The 25000-nt window shown below is 51.0% G+C and overlaps 1 protein-coding gene across 5 annotated transcripts in view; it reads right to left on the bottom strand.

Moving 5' to 3' along the window:
• Positions 1-25000, bottom strand: part of LARGE1 (LARGE xylosyl- and glucuronyltransferase 1) — a 516017-nt gene that overhangs the window by 35641 nt on the left and 455376 nt on the right. For all 5 annotated transcript variants that reach the window (XM_044384456.3, XM_026499721.4, XM_044384455.3 and 2 more), the window contains 2 exons: positions 17483-17638; positions 1890-2053 (listed from right to left, as the gene is read on the bottom strand). In XM_044384456.3, the coding sequence (XP_044240391.1) occupies positions 1890-2053; positions 17483-17638 (320 nt within the window). The remainder of the gene's footprint in view (positions 1-1889; positions 2054-17482; positions 17639-25000) is intronic.

The raw sequence follows: 25000 nt of genomic DNA, 5'->3' as shown, positions 1-25000 counted from the left end.
GTCAGGATGGAGCTGGGGTGAGCAGCTCTGTGCTTTTCCCCGTTGTCCCAGCTCATCTTACCTGCTACCTGATATGCTCCGCAAGAAACTCCTGTTTCTGCACAGGAGTCCTGGGGCCTATGAACCTCCAAAAAAACCCCAGTCAATGGAGCCACCGAATTTCACGAACGAGCACCTGCAATGCACGGTGGGACTCTGAACGCAAGGAATTCGCTTCCATCAGCCACGCTCCACATGACTCATTCCTGGATGTCTCTGGATGCAAGGTTCCACTCACTCCTCCTAACTCTAGACTACTTTCAGCATGTGCACCTCTTCGTGTTCAAGTGCTTGCTCCTCCACGGGTTTGCCCAGGCTTCGGTCACCCCCACTAATAACAAGCCACATTTACTGAACACCTAACAAGTGTGCCAGGCACTGCTCTCAGCACGCTACAGGCATTAACGCTATTTAATCCTGGAAACAGTCCCACAGAGTCACAGCCATAGCTGGACAGGCATCTCCAAGGTGACTCAAAGATAGAATGAGCCAATCAGATTCCCTAATTGTGGGAGGTGACTGGGAACGGTAGGAAGGAAACCGGAGGTAGGGAGCCACTGTGGGCCATGTGTAATCGAAGAGAAAGCCGGTCAGTCGAGGTGGGAGGGAGACACACAGGACACCAGGTATGGAAAAGTACAGCCTTGAGTGAGTGACCTCGGGGCTTTGAATCCAGGCAGCCCCTGACAGTGAGAGGTGCTTTCAAAAACATAAACTGAATCATATAACTTTGTGTAAATGTCTTCAATAACTTCTCACCACACTGAGATTAACCCAAATGTTTTGGTGAGTTTCTAATGTTCTATAATCTTAATCTCATGCCACGTCCCTGCTACGCTCAGCCACTGCTCTTCTACCACATTTTTTTATAATAATTTTTTATTATATTATGTTAGTCACCATACAGTACATCCCCAGTTCCCGATGCAAAGTTCCATGATTCATTACTTGCGTATAACACCCAGTGCACCATGCAATACATGCCCTCCTTAATACCCATCACCAGCCTATCCCAATCCCCCACCCCCACATTTTGGAATGTGTGAGCCTCCTCCCACCACAGGGCCTTTATACTTGCTATTTATCCACCTGGAAAAAAAAATTTTTTTTTCAGCAACTCACATTGCTGACTCCTTCTTTCATCCTTTAGTCTCTGCAGAAATGTCCTCTCCTTAGATTTCCCCTGACCATATCACCTAAGGAAGGTCTCTCTCTTGACATTGTTATTATCAGTCTCAGTTCCTTCCAAAGCACTTATCACAATTATAACCATTTTACTCAACTATTTATTTGCAGTTCACACCACGATACTCATGTTCTTAACCCTGGCTGCACATCACAAGCATAAAACAATGCAAGGTCTCCGCCACCCAAATCTTCTTACTTAACTGGTCTGCAATGGAGCTCGAAGGTGAATTTGTTTTAAGAGCTCCCCAGGTGATTCAGTTTGTTGCCCGCCAAAGCTGACAATCAGTGCACTAAGCCACATAAGGGTGGGGATCACATCAGTGTGTCTGATAAAGGCTTGATGGGTGTTTGTTGCATTAATGCACTAAGGAAAAGAAACACCAATTGCTTTCTAGCAGTGAGAGTGGTTCCAGAATATGTGTTTCCCTATAATATGCCCCTTTTCCTTGAGGTAATCTGAATAGAGCTCTATTCTTTAGAATCGATTTTTCTTCTATTCTCAAAACCACTGCCCTCACCAAAAGACAAGAGCCCTCGGTTTTCAGTGTTAGAGAGGAGTGTGACCTGAGCCTAAGTCTGTCAGGCCATCTCTCCCTTCTCCCTTCCACTGGGTGTAGAGCTGTAGGGTGGGACTGCGGGGAGGTCAGGGCCCATCTGCCTACCTGTCCATGGAGAGCTGAGCAACCAGGGTGACGTCTGTGTTGTCCGAAGCCGGCTCATACTCATAATGCAAGAAGTACAGGTGGGTTCGGTGGACGGTGAACCGCTCTCGCCGGAACTCATAACACAGGTCGTCCTCATCGAGCTCGGAGAGCTGCTTCTGGAGCTGAAATGTAGGAGAAGGGAGTATGGGACCAAGAACGGAAGCCCCAAGGAATGAGGAGCCTGCCCTCACCTGAGTTGGTTACTCATTGGAGGTTACTGATGGGTCAAACGTGGGAGGACAGGATCACTGGTTTCAGTTTCCTCTGGAATTTAATTTCAAAAAGACAATGATGAAGGGCAGTTGTCCTCATCATCTGAGAAACAAGCCCTCTCTGAGCTGAGAATGATGGTGGTCACCACTGACAAATATATAAGCAACCACAAACTCCTTAAAAACAAACAAAATGCTTTGGTAGGTGACCTAGTACAACAATTCCAAATAACAGGGAAGAAAGTACAAAAATCCAAAAGGAGCAGTGATTTTGCATGAACTTCTCTCCCACCTAGAGCTACAGACTTCAATCTCTGTACCAGGTATTGACGAGAAAGACTAAACCAACCCACAGACAAAATTTAAAAATCTGTTCCTTTCATTTCATCCAAGTCTTGGAATCCACTCTTCTTTCTTGTTTCTAACTCTCAGCAAGTCCTGCTCCCTTAATCTGCCTATGGAAATTCTTTACGTAGTTCTACTTGCCTTCCTACCCCACCTAGTGCAAGAGCTGGATGACGTTCCAACAGGGAACCAAAGACTTAGCATCTGACGTGGGCAGATGCGGATGCACAATATCCAGATCTGAGTATGCACAGCTGCCCAACGCACAACCATGTCATGACAAGCCCACCAGAACCCTCCCGGGCAGGGGTGACTGGGCCTGTTCCATAGATGAAGATTTGCAGTGAAAAAGTAAAAGAACTTCAATAGGGATAGAAATTAGATCAGTGGACGTGTGGGGGCGGAGTGGATGGACTGGGAAGAAGCAGGAGAGAAGTTTTTTGGGGGATGGAAATGTTCTATGTCATGGTTACAGGGATGGTTACGTGGGTGTATACATTTGTGAGAAGTCAACAAACTCTACACTTAGAATGGGTGGATCTATTATATGCAAGCTGTATTTCAATTGAATTTGCTGAAGGCCACATAGCTGGTTCTAGTATTTTTTCTGTGACATCAGCCTAGTCCATCACACCATGGCGGATAGTTGAACGCAGATTACACTTTACATGGCTAGAGCTACTAACCCAGCTGAATGTAACAGAGCAGTTTTCCAGGAAGGTGCACATACATTTTAAATCTCCAAACTGATAGTGTAGTAAACAAGAATTCTATTAACTCACTTCTGTATGACCCTGTCTCAGTTAAAACCATTGTCTTGATAGATTAAGCTATAGCCTTATTTCTTAAGACGTGTGCGATGGCACATGACTGTGTTCATCCCTTCAAGTCTTCACCCCTTCCCACATCTCTACTCTTCTTCATGTGACTTACTTTGGCTAATAAAATGATAGGGAAGGAACACTGCCCTCATAACGAGACTAGGCCTCGAGAAGAACTGCATGTTTCTCGCACCTCCCCCATCACCACGAGACAATGCCTGGGTGGCCTGCTGAAGGATGAGACACACCTGGAGTAGAGCAGAAGCTCTGCAGTTGCCCCAGGTGTAGGGGCAAGCCCAGCTGAGCTCAGCTGCCTCGATAAACACTTCTCACTGTACCCCACTGAGGTTTTACAGGTTTGGAGCCATAGATAACTGATGGGGGGGGGTCACTGGCATTTTGTGCAGGGAGTTTTTGCATTATGCGACCTGTCCCATGTATCCCTGAACAGTTAGCCTCCGGGGCACCAGCCCACTAAATGCTTGTAGAGTTCTCCAGACAGCCTCGTACAACTCCAAATGCACCCACCTACTTCCAAATGCCGCTTGGGGGGGATAAGTGGAGATTCAGTGATCGAGGAGATATTCTCACCCATCATAAGATTTCTAACTCTTAACAAGGATGCAGTCAAGGAGACTCTTCCATTTTTGAAGTTCGATTTGAAGTCCTGGCCTATTTGAAGATTCCTATTAGGCCCAATAGCGTGACTCATGTAAGGCCAGGAAATGGGAATTCTCATTCCATCTAATATTCTAGGAGCCAAGGGCCCCCTTCTGAACTGCAGGATTAAACCTAGATCCTTGCTGACAATCATATCCTCTCTCTCTTACCCATCGCCCTCCGTGTACCCTGTATTTGCACCAGTGATCCCTCTGCTTCCCAAACCTGCCTTTCCCTCCTTCCCTCTGCAACTCCGTACCTGTTCTTCCCTCTCTACTGCCCTCCTTCCCCTCCCCTGCTCTTCTCCACCAGGGGACCTTCTATTTGCCTTTCAAGATTCAGCCTGGATGACACCTCGTCTGTCTCTGAGACCTCTGCTAGCCCTGCCAGGTAGAGCTGGTCCACTTCTCTGGGCCTCAAGAGCCCTCAATTCATAACTCCGCTAAAGCACTTGTCAGTTTGATCTGAAATTATCTAAGGGCAACTTTCCTGGAGACACGGTGACACTTTATCATTGCCCCTAGCACCATGCCCACGACATGACAGATGCTTAATATTCATGTGCTGCACGCATAAGTATCTGCTACACAAAGACTGTCATCATTAGAAGGCCTGTCTTTCTAATTTTCCTTTCGCATCCTCTAATGTTATGCATAGAAGGTGATCATTCTTTAGCCCATCATCTCCTATATTTGCAGTTCAAGAGTCTGTGATGGCTGAAAATGTGTTGGACAGCACACAGACACGCACCCGGCTCTGTCCAAGGTGCTGGGTACACGTGATCCCTTTCCTTGGAGCCCTCCAGTCAGGCATGTGCTGAAAAGCCCTATTGAGATCTTGAGGTCACTCAGGGAGATCGAACCTGGGTCTGTGTCCTTCCACTACAGAGCTACCTCTTCAGGAAAGATGCTCATTAGGCCTCAGGTCAAGAAGTACATGCAGCACCGTGACTGAGGTGACGGGTTCTATCCCACTCCTGTCCATACAGTCTTGGGCGAGTGGGTGAGGTGCTTAATTCTGCTGAGCTTCGCCTTCCTCAAGTGTAAAATGGGGATGATAACAGGAACTACCTCAGGGGGTTGTAGGAGGATTCCAAGAGATCCTGCACACGCAGAGTATAGTGTTTGGAGTAAAGACACAGCAGATGTCGTCTGTTACCATGGTGGTTATCAGAGTTAGGAAGGGGAGACACCTGGGTGGATGCTTTCTGTCCTTAGTCACCACCTGGAGGAGACAGCAGGGCGAGGACAGCGAAGGCAGGAGCTCGCTGAGCCTGGAATCATTTCTGCCTCATGAGTGCTGGGGACACTCCCCATATCTTCCTCCTTGAGGAACCCAAATATACCTAGAAACCACAATGTCACCCCCCAATGGGAAACTTAACCAACTCATACCTTCCTCCTCTCTCACCCACACTACAAAAGAACACTCACAATTATTCTTTTTTAGAGAATACACATCTGCAAAGCTTTTTGCAAAAGCAGGGTTGTTTCGGGGTGGGGGTTGCTTTGTGTGGTGTTTTTAACAGGAGTTAATAGGAGTGTTGACAGGAGCGCATGGCTTCTGGTTCAGTGAGGACAGGAGTGGGAACATGTGAGGATGGGCGTGGATGTGTGTGTGTGGGGGGGTCTTTCTTTGATGAGCCTTCGAAGAGAAGGTATCCTCATCATGTGAGAAAGGAAATTAGTGGCCAAAGCATGAGAAATGCATGTGTGTATAGGGGTTTCTCTCTATATACGCAGGCATAGACCCTTGAGTCAGGGGAAAATAACATTCCAAGGTAAATAGCTCCAGGAGCCATTTTCTGAAAAGCACCCATATATAGTGGGTTCCTCCAGGCAGAAGCTGTATCCCATTCATCTCTGAATTTCCTGCACCTAGAACATCTAGCCTCTACTGGATGTACTCATTTTAAAAAAGGAACAGTGACCAATGAAAGTGCTCCCAGAACTACCAAAGCATGGCCTGACCTGGTTGGGAGGGTCTACCAGCAGTCCAAGGAGATAAGTAACCTCTCTGAACTTCCTGGTACCAATGACATGGTTCAGTGGCATCCACATCCCTAGGTCACCTGTGGCCATCACAGTGCTTAAGGGGTAGGGTCGAGAGAATGCTGTTGTCTACCAACCACACTGGCTATTGTGGCAGGCTCATCAACTATGATGTCCGACATACGATGTCAGAATCTATGGAACTCTGGACCAACCAGACTGCCTTCCTTGAGTTTAATATTATGAACATTCTCAACATGGCGGCTTGTACCTTTGCTCCACTAATACGGACAAGCACCTGCTCTGTGCCGCGGTGCTAAATGCATTCAGGTGGACTGCTTTATTCATTCAATCCCTCAGCACACACCTCTGTTTTACAAAGGAGAAAACTGAGGCTCAGAAGCTTTCAGTAATCTGCCAGTTACATGGCTAGGGAGAAGCAGATCCGGACTGAGAATCCAGTCTTGGGACCTCACACCAGGGCCATCTTTGCAGTGCAGTGACTCCTCTCCCAGGGGATACATGCAAGGATCGAAGAGACTGTGGAAGACACAATGCTCCATGAAAAAGCAGGCCATAAAAATGCATATGCAGTATGATCCCAAAACAGCAGAGAGACAAACAAACAAAAAGCCACATAGAAAAGAGACCAAAGGGAATGTATTACAATGTTAACAAAGCTTTTCTCTGACTGCTGGGTTCACAGATGAATTTTATTGGCTTCTTTATACTTTTCTGTCCTTAACGAGTTCCCTGCAATTTTCTCAAAGGAGCTAATGCGTGTAAAAGTGCTTTGTAAACTGTAAAGTGCTGCACAAAACCCAAGCAATGTTATGATTACATTATGTACCTTTTCAAATTCTGATCGAGGATTTCTTATTGCTGACTGCATGGCTGATGTTATCTCAGGGGGAAGGCTGGAGCAGCTTAAAAACTACCTCCTTTCCACCCAGGGTATGGGTGATTTCTCCAGAGAGACGCTGAGCTGAAGGGAGGGCTTTCATTAACAGGGCCTGAACGCTACCACACTCCATATTGTGGCCAGGGCGGGTAGTAGGCTCCTGACAAGCCAGTCACAGAAACAAAAGACAGATTCTCCTGAGATAAAACACATTTGCTAAATTGCTTCTTTGGGCAGCCAGCTGAGGCACAGGGAGATTTGGACTCAAGGGAAAATGGCCCTTTAAGCAGTTTGCATTTATTTCTTCCCATCCTTGAGGACTGTGGCCTGGACTGACCTCTGAGCTGTCAGAAATGATGGCTGGTCATGCCGGAGGATTCAGAGGGGCTGGAAGTACGTCCCTGGCTCCAGCCTCATGGACTTCTGTCCAAAGTCAGGAAAGACTACGGAGAGAGGTTATGGGGATAACCAGAAACGGAGACCTAATCCCCCTGACGTTCATTTTGACCTTGAGCAAGTCATTTCTCCGATTCCTAAGATAAAGAGTTTGGGGTTCAGAAAAGAGCTCTCAAGGATCGAGTGCTCACTAGGGTCAGAGAACATACTGGGAGCTTTGCAGGCACTTTCTCAGTTAATACTCACACTGACTCCGCAGCTAAGCCACAACGGTCTGCCTTGTTTACAGATGAAAGCATTCCTCATCTGATAGTCTAGCCACCTGTTCAAGGTCACATGATGAGCGAACAGAGCTGAGCTATTACCTCCACATGTATTTTCTCTGTGATCTTGTACATAACCAAGTCACTACAATGCCTTGTTAATCAATCTCTGGGGCTCTTTCCAGGTCTAATGCTAGGTGGTTCTAGGACTACAGGGGACTGAATGCACGTACCCTCCATGGTGGCAGGGACCTTCTGCATACACCAAGATTCATGGTCTCTTCTCTTCCTGGGCGCACAGCCAGGCTGCATTGCAACCTTCCTGTGTGGCCAAGTCTGGTCATTGGAATGTGGACAGGTTCTCACTACTATGGGCACCACTTCCGAGGCAGACTCACGCACACTCCTCTCTGTCGGCCAGAGCAAGGGCATCCAGGAGAGGTGTCCTAGGCTCCATGGAGGGCAGAGCCACAAGATGGAAGGAGTCAGGGCCCCTGAACCTGGAGAAAAGCCACCTGCCAAACAGAAACACCCATCTGGACTTTGATGAATAATACCCTTCCAGCATGCGGAGCCCAATTTACAATTGCTTGTGTTACTTCAACACACCGACTCGCCTCTTCTAGCCAGTGAGTGATGCAGACAGAGTACAACAGACCAAGCAAGGAGTCTACTTCTTCTTATGACGCCTCTCCTTCTGATGCCTCCACAGCACGGGTGGAAGTACCTGGTGGGTAAGGTAACACTCCAGAGTCCTGCTTGATACTTTCAACGTTTACTTTCAGGTTTTCTGGCGCCCTGACACCCAGGACTTCATCTGTTCTTCCCAGTACTGAATGAGACAGGCAGGGCTGCCCTAGTGCCCTCAGCTGCTTTGCCCATAGAAGCTGGGGCTCTAACACACGTCTCCTGAGACCTACACCTCAGGGCTCCTCCCTGTGGTTTTCCGGGAAGCAGGTAAGCTTTGTTAAACCAGCCGGACAGGTAGAGAAAGATTACGAGCTCACTGGTTGCCTGCTGTGCGTATTAATCAACGAGGTTCTGGGAACTCAAAACACTTACTAAGGAAAAGCAAATCATGGGCCACCTTCCTTCTCTCATGGGACAGGAAAGGCATGGATTTAGGTCTCTTCAGGGAACGCTCAGAGAGAGTCTTTCCAGCACTCAGGCTTTGAGGAAATAATGAGGAAAAGGCCTGGTCTTCTCCCTCCCAGTATCCATATTCATCCATACACGACACACAATTAATAGGCCCTTACTGTATGCCAAGCCCTGCGCTAGGACTGGGGAATGAACCCCAGTTTCTACATTTAAATTGTTCATCTGGTCTGGGTGGGGAAACACAGAAGCAAGTCGGCAAGCATAATACTGCATGTTCATAATACCAGTGAAACTTAATGAGGGTGGGGAGGCAGGTGCTGTAGGCCACACTGACCGGAGCTCCTCAGCTGTCCCGCCTCATCCTCACTGAGCCTGTCGGGCCGACTAGTTGTGATTCCCATTTTACAGATGGGAAGACTGAGGCACAAAGAGTCTAAATAATTGGCCCAACCTTTCATATTCCTTAGATTTTACCTGCGGCAGTCTTGTTCCAGAGCTGCCCTCTTAGACGCTGCACGAGGAGCCGGCTCGCGGAGGACGGGTCTGCCGGAAGAAGAGGGCAGGGAGCGGCTGCAAGCAAAACTAGGGGAGAGCACCTGGCACGTCTGGACAGATTACGACCGGAGCCCAGGAGCGTGAAGAAGGGATGTGTGCAAGCTGGAGCTGGCCAGGAACAAAGCGGACAGACCGTGATGCTGTGCCTGCAGCCCAGACGCACCAGAGTAGCGTGACCCTGTGGTGCCTCCCTTTATCCTCACCCCTGGCCTTGCAGGCAAAGGCTATGATCCTTCGGGTTTCTAGAACTTAACACACCCATGGGGGCTGGCCCTGTCTGGCGCTGTCCACCCGGGGGCTCCGCTGCCGACCGTGTGATGAAAGAGCTGGTGACACGCAGCTCGCACGTGAGAGCAGTAATGCATTCTGCTTTTCTCTGAGGTTTCTCCGGGATACAGCTGTTTCCACAGAGCCATCTGTTCCCTGGCACGGCCATGCAGACTGATGCCATGAAGTGTGTCTAGAGTCTCCTTATATATGTCTTATTTTTAACTTCTAATTGAGCCATGGGGACGCTGTGGTCTTATCTTCTGGGTTGGCGTGGTATCAGGGAACGTGGCCGCGCAGGCCACCCAAAACCCTTGTCGGATGAGGGAGCTGAGTTTGGAAACCCTCCTTCCAGAGGTGAGGGGGGAGTATCAGAGCAGCTGGAAGGGAAGGCGTCAGGACAAGCTTTCTGGCCAATGCTTGGAACCAGGCCTCCTACGGAAGGGCGGCACTCTGCACACCTTAACCCTTAACCCCATGAGGGTTGACCTCATGACAGCCTGACCATTTGACAGGTGAGACTACTGTGGGAGGGGAGAGTTATGCCTGAAGTCCTAGATCTAGTGCTCGGGCCAGGTGTTCTGATGTCAAGTACAGGGATCTTTCCAGCACTCCACAGATGCTTCAAGAAAAGGACTTATAATAGTTCATGTGTTCACCAAAATTCACTGAGCACAGAATGGGTGCCACGCTGTCTTTTATGGGATGAAGATACACTGATGAATGAGATAAAAATCCCTGCAGTCACAGAGCTTCATTCTGGTAGGGAGAGACATAATCAACAAGATAAAAAAGTCAACAATATAATCTATTGAGGAGTGATGCGGGCTCTGCAGACCCAAAGTCAGGAGCCCCAGGAGACAGGGGTGCCGGGATACAGGGCAGTGGGTACTGCAGGTGTAGACCAGGGAGTGTTGCAAATACCTCCAGAAAGACCACTCAGCTGTGGGTCAAGCTTCATACAGGTTCCAACACTGCCACCACCCCGTCCCGTGATTTCATTTCTCTGAGCCACTATGACCTCCTCTAGAAACAGAGGTAATAACTACCTTGCAGGGTTTGTGAAAGAGTAGGAAATGGTTACAAGTAGAAACCACTGGAATGATTGCTGAATAACCCATCGTTTTCATTATATTCATTTGATAGATGGAGCTCCATCCACTTGGGAAGCGAGGCCCCGGATCATCACTTCTGAGTGACACAGACCTGCTTTCCAATCGTGGCCCGCCGTTTAGGGAGCTGTTTGCCTTTGAGCAAGTAACTCATCCCTTCTGAGCTTTGGTTTCCTTATCTGTGAAATGTGACTCATAAAGCCTACCTCCCTCGATCGGGGTGAAGATTCAAGTTGTACTTCCTTTTCTCTTTCCCTGCAGGAAACCCCCAATTGGCAGAGGCTAAAAAAAGCAGAGGAAGGTCTTGAAGCGACACAGAGAGCTGTCTCCGTTCTAGGAGACCCAGAGTGACTAACGTCTAGCGCAGGGAGACAGACCCAACAGGCTTCAGCATCTCCTGTGTCATCACTCGGAGGCTGGTACGGGTTTCCTGGAGGGCTGTCTTGGCAAGGATGCTGGGGCGGGGGGTGGGTGGGGAACTGAGCCCGGGTGGAATGGGTGGGACCATTGATTAGTGATGTCTGCAGTGGACATGGGCTAAGGAAGCTCTAAGTCTGCAGACACCGTCCACTGACTTACAATTCCACATACAGGTCAAAACTCGCTGGCATCGTTTTTTGTTGTTTTTTTTCTTTTCTTGCACGTTTTGGATGTTTGCTGTGTTTCGCAACTGAACTCCTACCACGACCATGCACGATTCTTTCACTCCGGGTCTTTCTGACTTCCATATCATTGGTTTTTCTTTCTCCAGCTGCCAGAGGAAGGAGGAATGGGGAGGGGAGCCCAGAAAGGGCTGTTTCTGAAGCCGATGAAACTGAAAGCGACAGCTGTCAGAAAGAGCTCCGCAGAATAAGCAGGACAGTTCCAGGCCATTTCCTGCCAGGATAAACAGCATCCTCCTTCCCCTGGCCAATTCCTGCCCCCTTGGCCTAGAAAGTGCCATCTTACTCACTGAAAATTGTAAACTGAGTTTTGTATACTTAGGCTACCAAGGGAAGCATAAGTCCTTTACCAGAGTCCCATCCAAATTGATTAAAACGTACACATGCCAACAGCTCTGCGTTTTGCAAGGTGAGCTTCCTCGAGCTGGAAAACTCCCTCAGGTGGAACAAGGCACTCTTGATGATACGGCATCGTTTTATAAATACAGTGCTTAGGGAGAGATGCAGGTTTCCGAATAACCAATGTATGGAAACATGCTACCCTATTGGCCAGGCTGCTGGGGACACGAAGGGGGGTAACCTAATTTTTACTGCTCTAGAGGACAGGACTCAGACCAATGGATTCCTTAGAGAAGGAAAGACTACACTCACCATGAGGAAGAACGGGTTAGCATCTGGAGCTTTCCCCAACAGCGGAGTAAGCTGTTGTAAGTGATGAGCTCCCTGTCTTTGGGAGGATTCCAGCAGAGGCCAGATGCAAGCCTGTTAAGAGATGCTGTACGATTTTTGCCATGGACTGGGGGTGGAGAATATCCGTGATTATCCGCCTGTGTTCTGTGGAGCCCCAGGGTTCCCTGCATACCCTTGAGGGGCCGGGTTCCTGAGGAAAAGGGAGGGACGTTACGGGGCAGGAGAGGCTCTGTGTCACACCAGCTCCTGTCAGTCTAAACCATGGACGCAGCCAGCTCTTCCAAACCGAATCGTCTTGTGCTAGAGCAAGAACCCCACACACAGAGTCTAAAACGGGGGCCCGCTCTTCCCCTCGTAGCCTCACACTGGCTTCCTGAATTCATTCATTTATATTCTTTGGCAGCAAAGTCAGCCCAGTGGCCTCTCCTTCCTTCCCGGAGTCTCTTAATTGGTGGGAGATGCACTTGGGATCGTGTGGCCCAGAGCGAAGCGGACGGCCCAGCAACGCTTTACAGACGGAGCTCTAAGCCACGCTGCGGGCTCCCCCTCTGCCAGGCCTGCCTAGGAAAAATGTTCATCAAACCTGAAGACCCCTCATAGAACAACCGATTTGGACCCAACATCAGATGGGTTCGGCACTGCGATCTGTGAAAAAAACGCATCTCAGCGAACGCTGTGCTCCTGGTGCCGAGTCCCATTTTTGGTGATTTAACATAAAGTATCCATGGAACACTATGACAAAGGCATCCCTGTCCCCCATTTATCAGATGGTGAACCGAGGCTCAGAGCACTCACATGACTTCTCTGAGCCACACGTCTCCTGAATGATTGAGCTGCGATGACAAGTGAGCCCACCGTCTTATCACCATCATCATCACCCCCCTGGTGAAGAAATAACAATAATGAACTTGTACAGCTGTTTATGTTCTCACACTGCCTTCCTCTGAACGTGCCCTGTTCCTGTTCACCTCTGGTCTCTGCTGCCCCTGCTGCTCCCTCCCTCCCACGAGGTCCACGCTCTATATGCCCTCATTCTGCCTTTTTGGGCCTTCAAATCCCACCTCCTCCAGGAAGTCTTCTGTGATGCGCCTTTCTCCCTTAGTGTGTGAAACGCCCTTCTCGTGTGCTACTGAAGTGCCGGCCTGGTCCGGTGCCTCTTATGCTGGAGAACGACCCCCCCTCGTCTCCATCCCTCGCTAGTGCAGGCTTCGATTTGCGATGCTCCTTCCGGATCCCTAGCCCTGTGGCTGGTGACTGTTGGAAGGACCAAATGCCTGGCAGACACTGTCACAGGAGGCCTCTCCCCTCCAGGACCTACAGTCCCATTAAGAGATTCCTGACTTCATTTCTTCGAGACTGCCACCCTCTTGTCACTTGTCAAAGCTCTAACGACCTCCTCCCACAGAGCAGGGAGCATCCAGCATGGGCCCAGATCCAAGATCTTCCCCTTTCCCGCTGGCTCTGTTTGCTGCTAACACTTGACATGCTGCCGAGGACCAGGCGGTGGAATTCCCTGCAGGGATGCGGTTCCAGGGACCCAATGTTACAGCCACTCTTCTGGCCCTGGCCCCTGCCACACGGGGAGTGGGCTCAGCCGAGGAACTTGGCTGCAGGAGGGTACAGGGCCTGCCGTCTTGATTTACGAGGGCTCGTTGCACCTGCCCCTGTTCTTAGCACCCACCAAGCAACCCACCTGTTCTCGCCATCCCCGGTGCTGCTGCCCTAAGTCAGAGCCCCAACGTCATCTTTTCGCCTGGGGCGTAGCAATGTTCTAACCGGCCTCCCTGCCTCTAACCTGTCCCTCTCACTGTGTGAAGTCCCACTCAGGGAGTCATTTCCCTCCAATGTCAATCTGACCACGATTAAAGCCCTTTGGCGGCTCTTCACTGCCGGACAGGTCGGAGTCTAAACTAAGCACAGCCAAGGCCCCTCTGGTCAGCTTCATTCTTGTCACTGCCGACATGCCTGTGCTCTAGGACACCAACGACCAGCACGTACTCCTTGGGCTCCCTGCTTTCCAGCTGCTCTGCCCTTTACCCGGTACTTCCTTGTCTCTCTTATTTGTTCAGTTCGTTCAACATATATTTAAGTGCTTATGATGTGCTTGCTTCTCTGCTAGAGGAAGGAGTCCCCGGGGGTGAACAGGACAGGCAAAGTCTCTAAGGGTCTTCTATTCTGGTCTTCTATTTGGGAAAAGAAACAGGAGACAGTTGCATGGACCTACTAACTGTGAACAGTAGCAGGTGCTCTGATGACAGAAAACGGGGCACATCGCAGTGCCTTCCGGCTTTACTGGAGGTGAGGGGCGGGGCAAGTTTCTGAGGACGCTTCTGAGACATGTGGATGCCTGGGGGCAGGGTGTTCAAGCACAAAGGCCCTGCCCTGGAACTGAGCCTGGAATGCAGAAGGAACAGAGAGGCGGTGGGTGTGGCTAGTGTACAGTCAAGGGCAGAGTGTTCGGGTAACAGCTGTGGAGAGCCTCAGAGCGGCCGCCCTCTCGTTCTCCTGCACCCAGGGAGACCATTGTCTTGGCATCTCTGACACTTGTTACGCGGCACTCGACTTCCCTATAGGGACGGGGTCAGCCTCTGAGTTCAACCCCAGCGCCCTGCACGTGGCTGGCATTCACACGTGCCTGTTGAGCAGATAAATGCAGTCACAGATTATGAGAAGGACCACTGACGCCGTCCCCACCCCGATGACCTGGCAAGCCGGTGGTCGGAGAAGCGGGTGGGTCACGTCTAAGGGGAGCCCCACCTTGTGAGATGCTGAACAGCGCACTTGGGGGACTCACGGATGGGGGCGATTAACTGAGGGCTTCGTCCTGCCAAGGCTTTTTTCCATGCAGGAAAAAACAAAGGCAAGAGAACGGTTTTCATTTAGTGTTTGGGGGAAAAAGTGCCGAATGGGCACTCAGATATTGATGATGATGGCAAATACTGATTTGAGCAGGAAGGAAAAACCAGAAGAACACAGTGTTTGTCAAAACCTCTAAGTGCTTCCTAGAATCTGAGCCAGAGTTCAAGGGCTTAATGGTATTCTTTCCTCCACTGCCAGTGGGAAAGAAGGACAGACACCAGCAAAGCCATGGAGGGTGATGTGGGGATGGGCCAGAGCTCGAGGGGACTCCACTGTGACCTGGGAGCCAAATACCGGAGGGCAGGGTGACCTTGGGACCAGTCATCCTGGTAAAGGCCCAGATGAATGTATCCTCCAGACCTTCCACAGACCCTCCCCTGCCTCTGGGAGCCGAAACGGATTCTCATGATGTCCAACATAATATAAACAATAACGACAACAGTAATAAAACAGAATTCTGACTCTCTCACTGGTTCACAACATCCTTCCCACCTGCCTCCAGCCTTCCTGATGCTCAGCTTCTGCTGGTCTCCTCCTTCCCCTCCACCCCCAGGGCACACTGGCCAACATTCAGGTCCTCATATCGGCTCTGGCCTGCCCCAGGGCCTTTGTACTGGCTACTCCCCCCTACCTGGAACGTCCTTCCTCTGCTCTTCCAGCTCCCTCCCCGGCTTTCCTGAGGTATAACCGGTACATAGAAAATCACACATCATGAAAACAATTTGGCGAGTCTGGACGTACGTTACAGTCACATTACTTCCACCACAATCAAGGTAATAAACATATCCATCGCCCCCCACCCCCTGCCCACCCAAAGTTTCCTAGTTGTGTGTGTGTGTGTGTGTGTGTTGAGTGTGGTCAGAACACTTAACATGAGACCTACCCTCTTAAAATGTTTCGGTGCACCATACCCTGTTAACTACAAGCCTGCAGCGAACAGCAAATCTCTGGGGCGGTTAACACTGCACCCACTGAACAGGGGCTCCCCGTAACCCCTCTCCCCATCCCCTGGTAACCAGCATTCTGTTGTCTAGCTCTATATGTGGCGTAAGGCATCATGCAGTATTTATCCTTTGGGGATGTCTTCTCTCGCTCAGCCTACCATCTCCCTGGTCCACCATGCTGTCACAGAGGGTAAGGGTTCCTTGTTTTTTAAGGCTGGACAACATTATGTTGGACTCACAGAGCACATTTTATCCGTTCATCAGTGGATGGGTGGGGGGGTCTCCACCTGCGGCTGTCAAGATTATGCTGCAGTGACCGTGGCAATGCACCGACTGCCTGGGGATCCCAGGCTCAGTGCTTCGGGATACATCCCAGTAGTGGGACTGTGGGGTCACAGGACAGTTCTGTTGGCCACTCCTGGGGGAGCCGGCCTCCTGCTCGGCACTGCAGCCACAGCAGCACGCACTCGACCAGCAGGGCAGCGGTCCAGTTTCCCCACCTGTCACCAATTTGTTATCTTTTGTTCTTTGCTAACAGACATCCTAACAGGCGTGAGGGGAGAGCCCCCTACAGCTTTGATTTTGAATTTCCCTCATGCCCTGCTCTTCTATGGCCGGCTCTTTCCCGTCATTCAGGACTCAGAGGGAACATCACCTCGGAGAAGCTCCCCATCCCCCATGCCGACCCTGCAAACCAGTGGAGTAGCCCAGCTGCTCACTGGAGCCACTGGCTGATGGCTTTCCCTGAAGGTTCATAGTTACCCGCTGTGTTTCCCCCACGAGAATATTAGCACCGCGACGGCATGGACCGGTGTCCTTTTGTACCTATGAGTCCTCTGTGCTCAGAACGGAAAGGCCCTCAGTAAATGTTCGCTGTGTCTAATACTGAGGGTCAAGGAAAGGGAGGAAATACTTATTGAGCGTCTAACATACGGCAGAGGCGGAGCCAGGTGCTTCAAATCCAAGTTCGACTTAGTCTCAAAACACGCCTTTACCTTTCGCATCTCCATTTGGTGGTTGAGGAAACAGGAGCACAGAGAGGTTGGGTAACTTGCCCGAGGTCACCTACTTGGTAGCTGGAAGGGATTCAAGCCAAACCCAGGTCGGCCTGCCCCGCCAAGCCCTGACCTTTCCATGACGGTGTGCTGTCTTCCCCACTTCCTGCTCCCCAGAACTTGAAGTCACTCTCAGCTTGGCTCCTTGCTGGCTGTGAGCAGCCGCCGAACCTCCCTGGGTCCCCACTCTCCACTCCCACTGGGGAGAGCAAGAGGCTTTCTACACTCATCAGACGAGATACAACACAGGAAGAAATGATAGGCAGCAAAGAAACAGGAAGGTGCAGGTGGTAGCTATGCCTGCGCCCGCGTACCTAACACTCTCTTCGCCTGTGCTGACCCTCCAGGAGCCAGGTACTTGCGCAAGTCTCTGATGGCACCCACGCACTGACCGTGCTGACTGCTGGCTCTCCCGTGTGGGGCCACGTCCGCAAGGGCCTCGGAGTCTCCCGGCTATGGAGAGAGACCCTCACTACAGTTTCACGGGTGCTCTGGCTCCTTCTCATTCCTCTGCTTGGAAACGCACTGCTGACTGACCCCCCGGCCCCGTCCGAGCCGAGCGTCCCCCTCTGCACCCACAGCGATGAGCATGGAGGGGAGATGCGGAGGCACCGGCCTCCCCCACCAGAGGGAACGCCCAGGACAAGGGCAGCGTCCTGTCCATCTCGGGTGTGCCGAGCCCGGCATGGGGGTGGGGGCGCCCCGCGAGCCACTTACATTTTCACTGTTGACATCGGCCTCACTGGGGCAGCCGAAGAGCTCTCTCCTTAGCAGGTTGCCGTCGTACTCCAGGAAGGTCAGGTAGAGGTTGCGGAAAAACTCCACGTGCTTGTTCTTCACCCGCAGCTTCTTGGGGGAGTTCCAGTGAATGACCTGGCAGGGCGACAAGGAGGCGGGCAGGTGGGGAGGACCTCGCGCTGGCACGCAGACTCTCCTGGCCCCTGGGTCTGAGCATCGTTTGTGGGCTCGTCCATTCACTCGCTCGCTCGCTCACTCATTCACCGTTTACGGTAGCGGGGTGAAGAGGAAGGGCGCTGAGGCCAGACGGCGTGGGTTCAAATCCTGCCTCCGCTCTTGGGCAAGTGACTTAGTCTCTGTGCCTCAGTTTCCCTGTCTGTGAAACGGGGGGAACAAGAGCTCCTGCCTGTGTCAGCATGTAAACTTCCGTCTCTCAGCTCCCAGCCTGCGTGGTGACACTGAGGTTGGGCTCTGCTAACCCTACTTCTACTTTGCCAGCCCCCTCCTGTTCGATACCACCAGCCTCCCTCCAGGAGGGAGACTGGGAGTCTGGGTGGGGAAAAAGGAAGGTGGCCCCCCTGTTGCTTCCTGTTCCTGCAAGAGTTACCCTCCCGACTTTCTCGAGGCGGCCGCGGCACTTTTTTCCTGGAGCAGCAGCTAGAATCGTCTTGCAGCTTTTCCAACACTCAGAGGGAGCTTCCTGCTGCCCCCAGGCCAGGTCTGAGTGCCAGCCCCGAGTGGTAATGTTTCCCACCTCTCCCTCTGCTCCTTCAGCTCCGGGGCGGGGGGGGGGGTAACTGTCTCCTGCGATTTCCTATTTTTGCTTTTTTCATTACCAAATCAACACTTTATGTCTAGTTGCCTTTTTTAGCGATTAAATTCTCTGTTCGAATAATTGGTATGGTTTCTGCCTCCAGCCAGGACTGACGGGTGCACCGTGTCATAGAACTGCCATGAAAAATAAACTTGGTAATACATGTAAAGCACGTAAGTCACGTCTGGCAAAAGGTGAGCGCTCCATAAAGGCTGGCTAGCAAGGGCTTCCGGTGGACCACGCTGGGAGATGGGGCAGTGACCTCTGCGGATGGTGCTCGCCCTTGCTTGGCTGGCGACTGGCCAGAGACCTGTCCACAAACGGGGCATAGAACGTGATCGTGGAGGGAGGGTCAAGGGGAACGCGAGCTTTAAAACAGTAGCTCTAGAGATGATGCATGTACAGGGGCTTGAAGAATGGACCAGTTTCCTGGGAGGTGGGGGCCAGCACAGAGGGGATGGTGATGGCACCGTCCAGGCAGAGGGAAGGCCCTGGGGAAGACGTGAAGTCACGTGCTGCACACGGAGCACAGGTGCTGGGTGGGGTGGGTGGGAGAGGATGCTGCGGAGGGGAGCGGGGCGCAGGGAGAGCCTGGCTCCACGCAGGTCATGCTCAGAGCTCAGCTGTGGCACTGGGGATTTTACGGAGGGGGAGATTACTAACTCTGGGTTTGAGAGACGCTCTGACTGTAATGGACAAGACACGAGTGGTGGGGTGGGAGGGCCAAAAGATGAGCCAGCAGGGAGAGCTCATGTCCTTGGCAGGGGAGCTGTCTGGGGCAGGGTGTGGGGGAAGGGAGGGGCCCTCACCGTCAGCATTACAGTCATGGTCTTTTAATCCTCACAGTGACCTGAACAAGGAATGCAATTTTAGACATGAAGAAACTGGAGAAATGACTTGCCCAAGACCACAAAGTTAGTAAACGTGGCAACCGGGATTCAAACCTAAGTTTGAATAAACCTGATTCCAAAGCCCCTGTTCTTCTGTCTGCATGGGGAGAACAGGAGAAGCCAGGTTTTTAAAAACTTCCCTGTTCATGCCTTGTCACATTATGGAAGACATAAACTAGCTTTCACCTTTGCCCTGCTCGCCTCCCATGATGGGGGACCAGCACAGCTGACAGTGAGACAGAGGAAGGGAACGGGGTGTCCGGAGCTCGGTCTCTTCCTGGCTCCTTCCTTTACAGGTGCCTGAACAGGGCCACCACCATTTGGAGAGATCTGGAAGGCCCTCTCTCTCAGGGTCCCCCAGGTGTATGGCAGCCACAGCCCTTGCAGCTGGCTGGGTAAATACTGTTCGGCAAGACCAAGTCCCTCTCTCCTGGCACAGGGAACGTGGTGTAATGGCAGAGCAGGCACCGGGGACGGCAGGCCAGCCTGGCTGTGAATCTCAGCTATGCTCTTCATTAGCTGTGTGTGTCCTTGGGCACCTGGTCTTATGCCCTACGGCCTTGGTTTCTTCATGTGCAAGGTGGGAACCAGCAATCCCAACTCCAGAAAGTAGTTAAGAGGCTGAAACAAAAGCCTAGCCCAGTGCCTGCAGGCCAGGGTGGCCCTGAATTCTGAGGGTTCTCTTCTCTCCTCAAAGACGGGGGCAGCAGCCTGCCTACCAGCATCCTGCCCCCCTCCTGCCCCGCTCCTGCCAGCAGACCCTCCCGGGGAGGAGGCCACCTGGCGTCGCTTGCATTTCAGGGAAAGGAGGAGCGTGTAGGGTACGTTCTCTTCCTGTGCCTTTTGAAGGATGCGAGAGGGAAGGAGAGGGAAGATTCTTCCCCCCGAAAATACACCAACCCGGGCGCGAGAAGGTCCTGGGCCACGCATTAAAATAATTGCATGCGAGCTGGTGTCGCTCACACCCTGTGGGGATCATGTCTTTGCTGCAAGAGATTTCGGTGCTTGCCAAGTGCTGAGGCAGCAGGAAGGCTGATGGATGTGGATCTGACTCAGGAAACTTGAACTTCCTCCGAGGGAGAAACTTACACTAAGTAAAAATAAGGGCTGGCCTGTGGGTCCCCAGACAAACAAATCTTCACTCCTTGTGCACAAATCTGCCAGGCACTTTGGAGACACTGTGTCGTTAAATCCCCCAAATAAGCCCATTTGGATCCCAATGTCCACTTTGTGGAGATGGTCCCTGACTTGTCTGAATCTCGCAGCTGGTAAGCAGCAGAGCTGAGACATGAAGCCCCAGGTTCCTTACTGCCATCGTGTATGGCATCAGGGGGCTGAGCGCCTTGGGGATGAGGGCAGGGAGCTGACAGAGGAGGTGGCTTGCCCGAAATCACATGGTGAGTATGGACCGGGTCAAGGCTACGGCGAGGACCCAGGTTTCCAGGTGCCCCCGACTCACTCCAGGCTGCCTCTTATCCCATCGTATCTCATTCTGTTCTGCGCCCGGGCAGTGATCTGAGTCTGCCTATTATACCTCCAGGTAGACACTGGTGCCCGGTGTTCTAGAAAAAGCAGCAAAGGGTAAATAAAGGAAGGTTGGGGGAGAAGATGGTGGGATCGCCAGCAGGCCAGGGGATTTGGGAAAACCCTTTGCCACCTGGCTGCCCTGGGACAGAGAAGCCCACTCAAAGGCTTACTCAGAGATCCTGGTGCTTGCCCAGTGCTGAGCCAGCAGGAAGGCTGAGGGATGTGCGTCCGGCTCAAGAAACTGGAGTCTCCCTACAGAGAGAGAAACTTATATATATTCAGATTTACCTTTTTCTCCTAAGCAGGGCACAGCATACTCTATTCCCTATGCTAGGCTCTAGAGAAGTAAATAGCCATGTTTATCTCATATGCACTATACACTAGACATCGGGCCATGGTTGGTGTGTGCGCGTGTGTGATCTTTTCACATTCAATCCTCAAAACAACTTGGTAAGGTTGTTTCTGTTATTCCCATTTTACGGACGATTATGCTGAAGCCACGCCTAACCCAGGGTCACTCAGCTAGTAAGTCACCAATCACAATACAAAACCAGGTCTGCCCTGCTCCCAAATCTTTTTCTTTCTACCACATCATTCATTCATTCATTCGACAAATATTAAAACGAGCACTGAGAGTGTGCCAGGCACTGACAGGGGCCGTGGATGCAAAGGTGGGACACAAGGGATCATGACCCTTTTTCTGGAACTTAGAACTGTGAGAGAGAGCAGGATATTAAAGAACTGTCCATTTTAAATTATAGGTGTGGTATGTTCTCTTAAGGGGATGCTGTTAAAGAGAGGTTGTTCGTGATGGTTCCTGGGCAGGGCTGCCTGCAGTATAAAGAAACCAAGGCCCAGAGGGAGAAAGTGACTTGCCCAGAGTCACACAGCAGAAGGAGAAGCCGTGGGGCGCCTGGGTGGCACAGCGGTTAAGCGTCTGCCTTCGGCTCAGGGCGTGATCCCGGCGTTCTGGGATCGAGCCCCACATCAGGCTCCTCTGCTATGAGCCTGCTTCTTCCTCTCCTACTCCCCCTGCTTGTGTTCCCTCTCTTGCTGGCTGTCTCTATCTCTGCCGAATAAATAAATAAAATCTTAAAAAAAAAAAAAAAAGAAGAAGGAGAAGCCGTGCCCATGTTCTGTCTCCCGGGGCACCGTTTCTTCCACTAAACCCCACGCCTGCTTCAGAAAATCTGACTCAGGATTAGTATGGCTGATAATTTTGATCAGTGCTTGTCTGACTACTGAGAAATGTTATGTCCTAGTCCCTTGAGGGACAGCATCACCCATCACTGCTGGCTTGGGGGCAGCAAGCTGGTGGTGTAGATGACATTTGCTGACAAGCTTTCACACACGAGATGGAGTGACACTGGAGAGTGTGCCCCGAAATAGATTTTTGCAGGGAGCTGGTAAGTGCGTGTGAGTCTATCAAGGCTCGTGGAGAAAACCTATCGTAAGTTATTGCACTTCCTGAGGCCCGTCAGCACAGCAGTAACAATTATTATCAGCAGCTAACATACACTGGATGTTTGCTACGTGCCAGGCACTGCTCTGAAAACTTCGCTGTCACAGCTCATTTAACACACTCATTCAAGAGCACGGGTGATAGTCTCCTTATGGCATCTTACAGGTGGGGGAAGTCCAGCAAAGCGTCCCAAGTTACACGGCTAGGAAGGGGAGCAGTCAGGATTCGAACCCAAAGAGATAGAGACATTAGGGATGTTTTGCTCATTTTTCTCATGTCTGTAATCATTACGTGACTCTGTTCACAGCCACGAATGTGAGACTTACAGAAGAATTATGGGATCATAAAAGAAGCCTACTTTTCCCTTCCAAGGACAGGGACCTCACCCATCCCTGGGATACTGAAGCTTCAGGACGGCTTAGGACTTCTAGATACAGGGGCTGAACCCCCATCTTGGCAGGAAGCAGAGAAGGAGGCATCCAGGTCGCAGGCAAGGTAGGCTGCGGAAACTGCCAGGCTCCAGGGCCCCACAGGTGGGATCTGATGGGATGTGAAATGTCTGTGAAGGCTGAGTGTATATGCAGACTTGGGAGTCAGCCTGCAGAAAGCCAGAGAAATTGACAGAAATGGATTACTGTCCAGGAAACTTAAGCACCATCTGGGAAGATAGCAGAAGTCAACTTGATTAAAGGAGAAACATGAGACACTATCGCCCATCAAGGAAAAAGCGTTTCAAAGGTAGAAATGAGACCTCGGTACGAGGACAAAGCTACGGGAAGAGCTCAGTCAAAAATTCGGCTTCTGGAGCACTCAGAATTTGAAAGGTTTATAAAAGTAACTTATGGTGCCAAAATGCTAAGACATCAGAGCCCGAGTGTAAGTGCCAGGTAAACAAGAAATGGGCCTCATGTCTTCCAAGTCACGGGGATCAGGGGTATCTGGAAAACAGGTCTCTGTCTCAAGAACTCCCCTGATTTTCTATGACCCACAGAATTTTCTACAACCCTCCTTAGTCTGGTAGGTAAGCCTGTTGCAAACTGGTTCCCGCTTTCCGTCTCTGTTCTATCTCCAGGCTGTAAGAACTTCCTGGTATTTCTGGAACTTGTCTTTTATGACCTGGTGCCTTTGCCTATGCTCTATCCCCCTCCCCAGGACATCCTTCCTCCTTCTCTACCGTGTGAATGCCTGCCTGTCGTCCTTCATGGCCAAACTCAAATGCGTCTCTTCTGTAAATCTCTGCCTGACCGTTTGTGGCAGAAGGTTCCCTCCTGGTAGCTCTCTCTACCCCGTTCTTCATTCCTGACAGAACACTAACTTTGTAGTTGCAATTCCCAGCTCCTGTGAATGGATCATGATCTGTTTAAGATCTAAACTAATCAGGATGATCCTATGCTCTGATTGCCCAAATCCCCCTGCAGCTAGGGTTGGCCGTATGATTCAGGATTAATGTGGACTTTAGGATGGATACATGGGGAAGCATGTATTTGATTTCCTAATAATAAGGTTCAGATAAGGTGCCATTCTCCTCCCACCCTACTCATCTTTCTGTTGTGAACACAGATGTGATGACTGGAACAATGACAGCCATCCTGTGACGGTGAGGAAGAGGTCAAGACACTGCTATCTACCAACCAATGTCCATAGCTACTGCAGAATTCTTAGCTAAGAAATTAACCCCCCTATTTTATTTTAAGCCTCTGCAAACTAGGTTTTCTGATTCTCACTATAAGCATCCCTAATGTCACAACCGGGGCCATTGCTGGGCCCTTCCTCAGTGCTCCATAGACTCTTGCACTTAACTCTTTAGAGAACTCATTGCAAACTCTTGTAATTATTTATTTACATGCCTGCACCTGGCAGCACTGGAATGTGAATTTCTGGGCTGGCAGGGAGCATGACTTATTATTCTTCCTGAGTGCCACAGTGCCTGGCAGGCAGTTAGTATTCAGGAGCTGCCCTTTGCTTCAAGAATGGAAATCATGACGATGACATTCTCAATAATCCTCACATTCTGTCTATCTACAGCAAATAATTTATAAAAGCCCTATTAATGTGGACTTTAGGATGGAGAAATATATTCCCCTTTTCTTTGTCTAAGGGCCAAACAGCTTGTCATTTTCTCTTGAAGGAGTTCAAGCCCCCTCTGTTCTCTGCTGGTTTGGTATTTCAAGGAGGAGGACGACAGTCTCACGAGTCCCCTTCCTTGTCATCCTCGGGATTACGACGCACAGTCGAAAGGGATGAGCAGCCAGACCTGCCTGCCAGTCGCAGCTCCAGCTCCTATTGGCTGGTGGCCGGCGCTAAGTCGCCTAGGATCACGGAGACACCCCCTCGTCTGCAAAAGGGATGTAAGCACAACCACCCTGCAGTCTGTGGTCGAGCCCAAGACAGATGGACTGATGCATATGAAGGTACATCGCATGTGCTCATCAGATTACAAAAGAGATCTGGGCTTTGAGTTCACGAAACGGCCGCCCTACCAACTAGGGAGGCTGGATGAAACCAGGGTCTCTACGTGCGAAGGAGGAATGAGAAACAAGACTCGAAACGAGGGACTGCAGATGGTCACAGCCTGAGCCCGAAGGGGAGGATGGGTCGGACGACAGCCCAGAGAAGAAGCCACGCCAGGGGCGGTCTCGTCCCAGCTAGACTGCGCGCAGAGGCCTGAGGAGGGGCGATCCAGTGAGGCCAACGTTTCCCGTCGGGTTTAACACACTGAGCAGACACCGAAGAGTGCTGACAGGCACAGGAGCAAAGCAACTTTCACCCCTGCTTCCTCTCGGCTCGGTCCCCTAAACCACTTG

This window comes from Ursus arctos, unplaced genomic scaffold (genome assembly GCF_023065955.2).
Source record: "Ursus arctos isolate Adak ecotype North America unplaced genomic scaffold, UrsArc2.0 scaffold_21, whole genome shotgun sequence".
NCBI classification, from domain to species: Eukaryota; Metazoa; Chordata; class Mammalia; order Carnivora; family Ursidae; genus Ursus; species Ursus arctos.
Note: the sequence above shows the minus strand (reverse complement) of the source record. Positions and strands in the feature narration are given on the sequence as shown.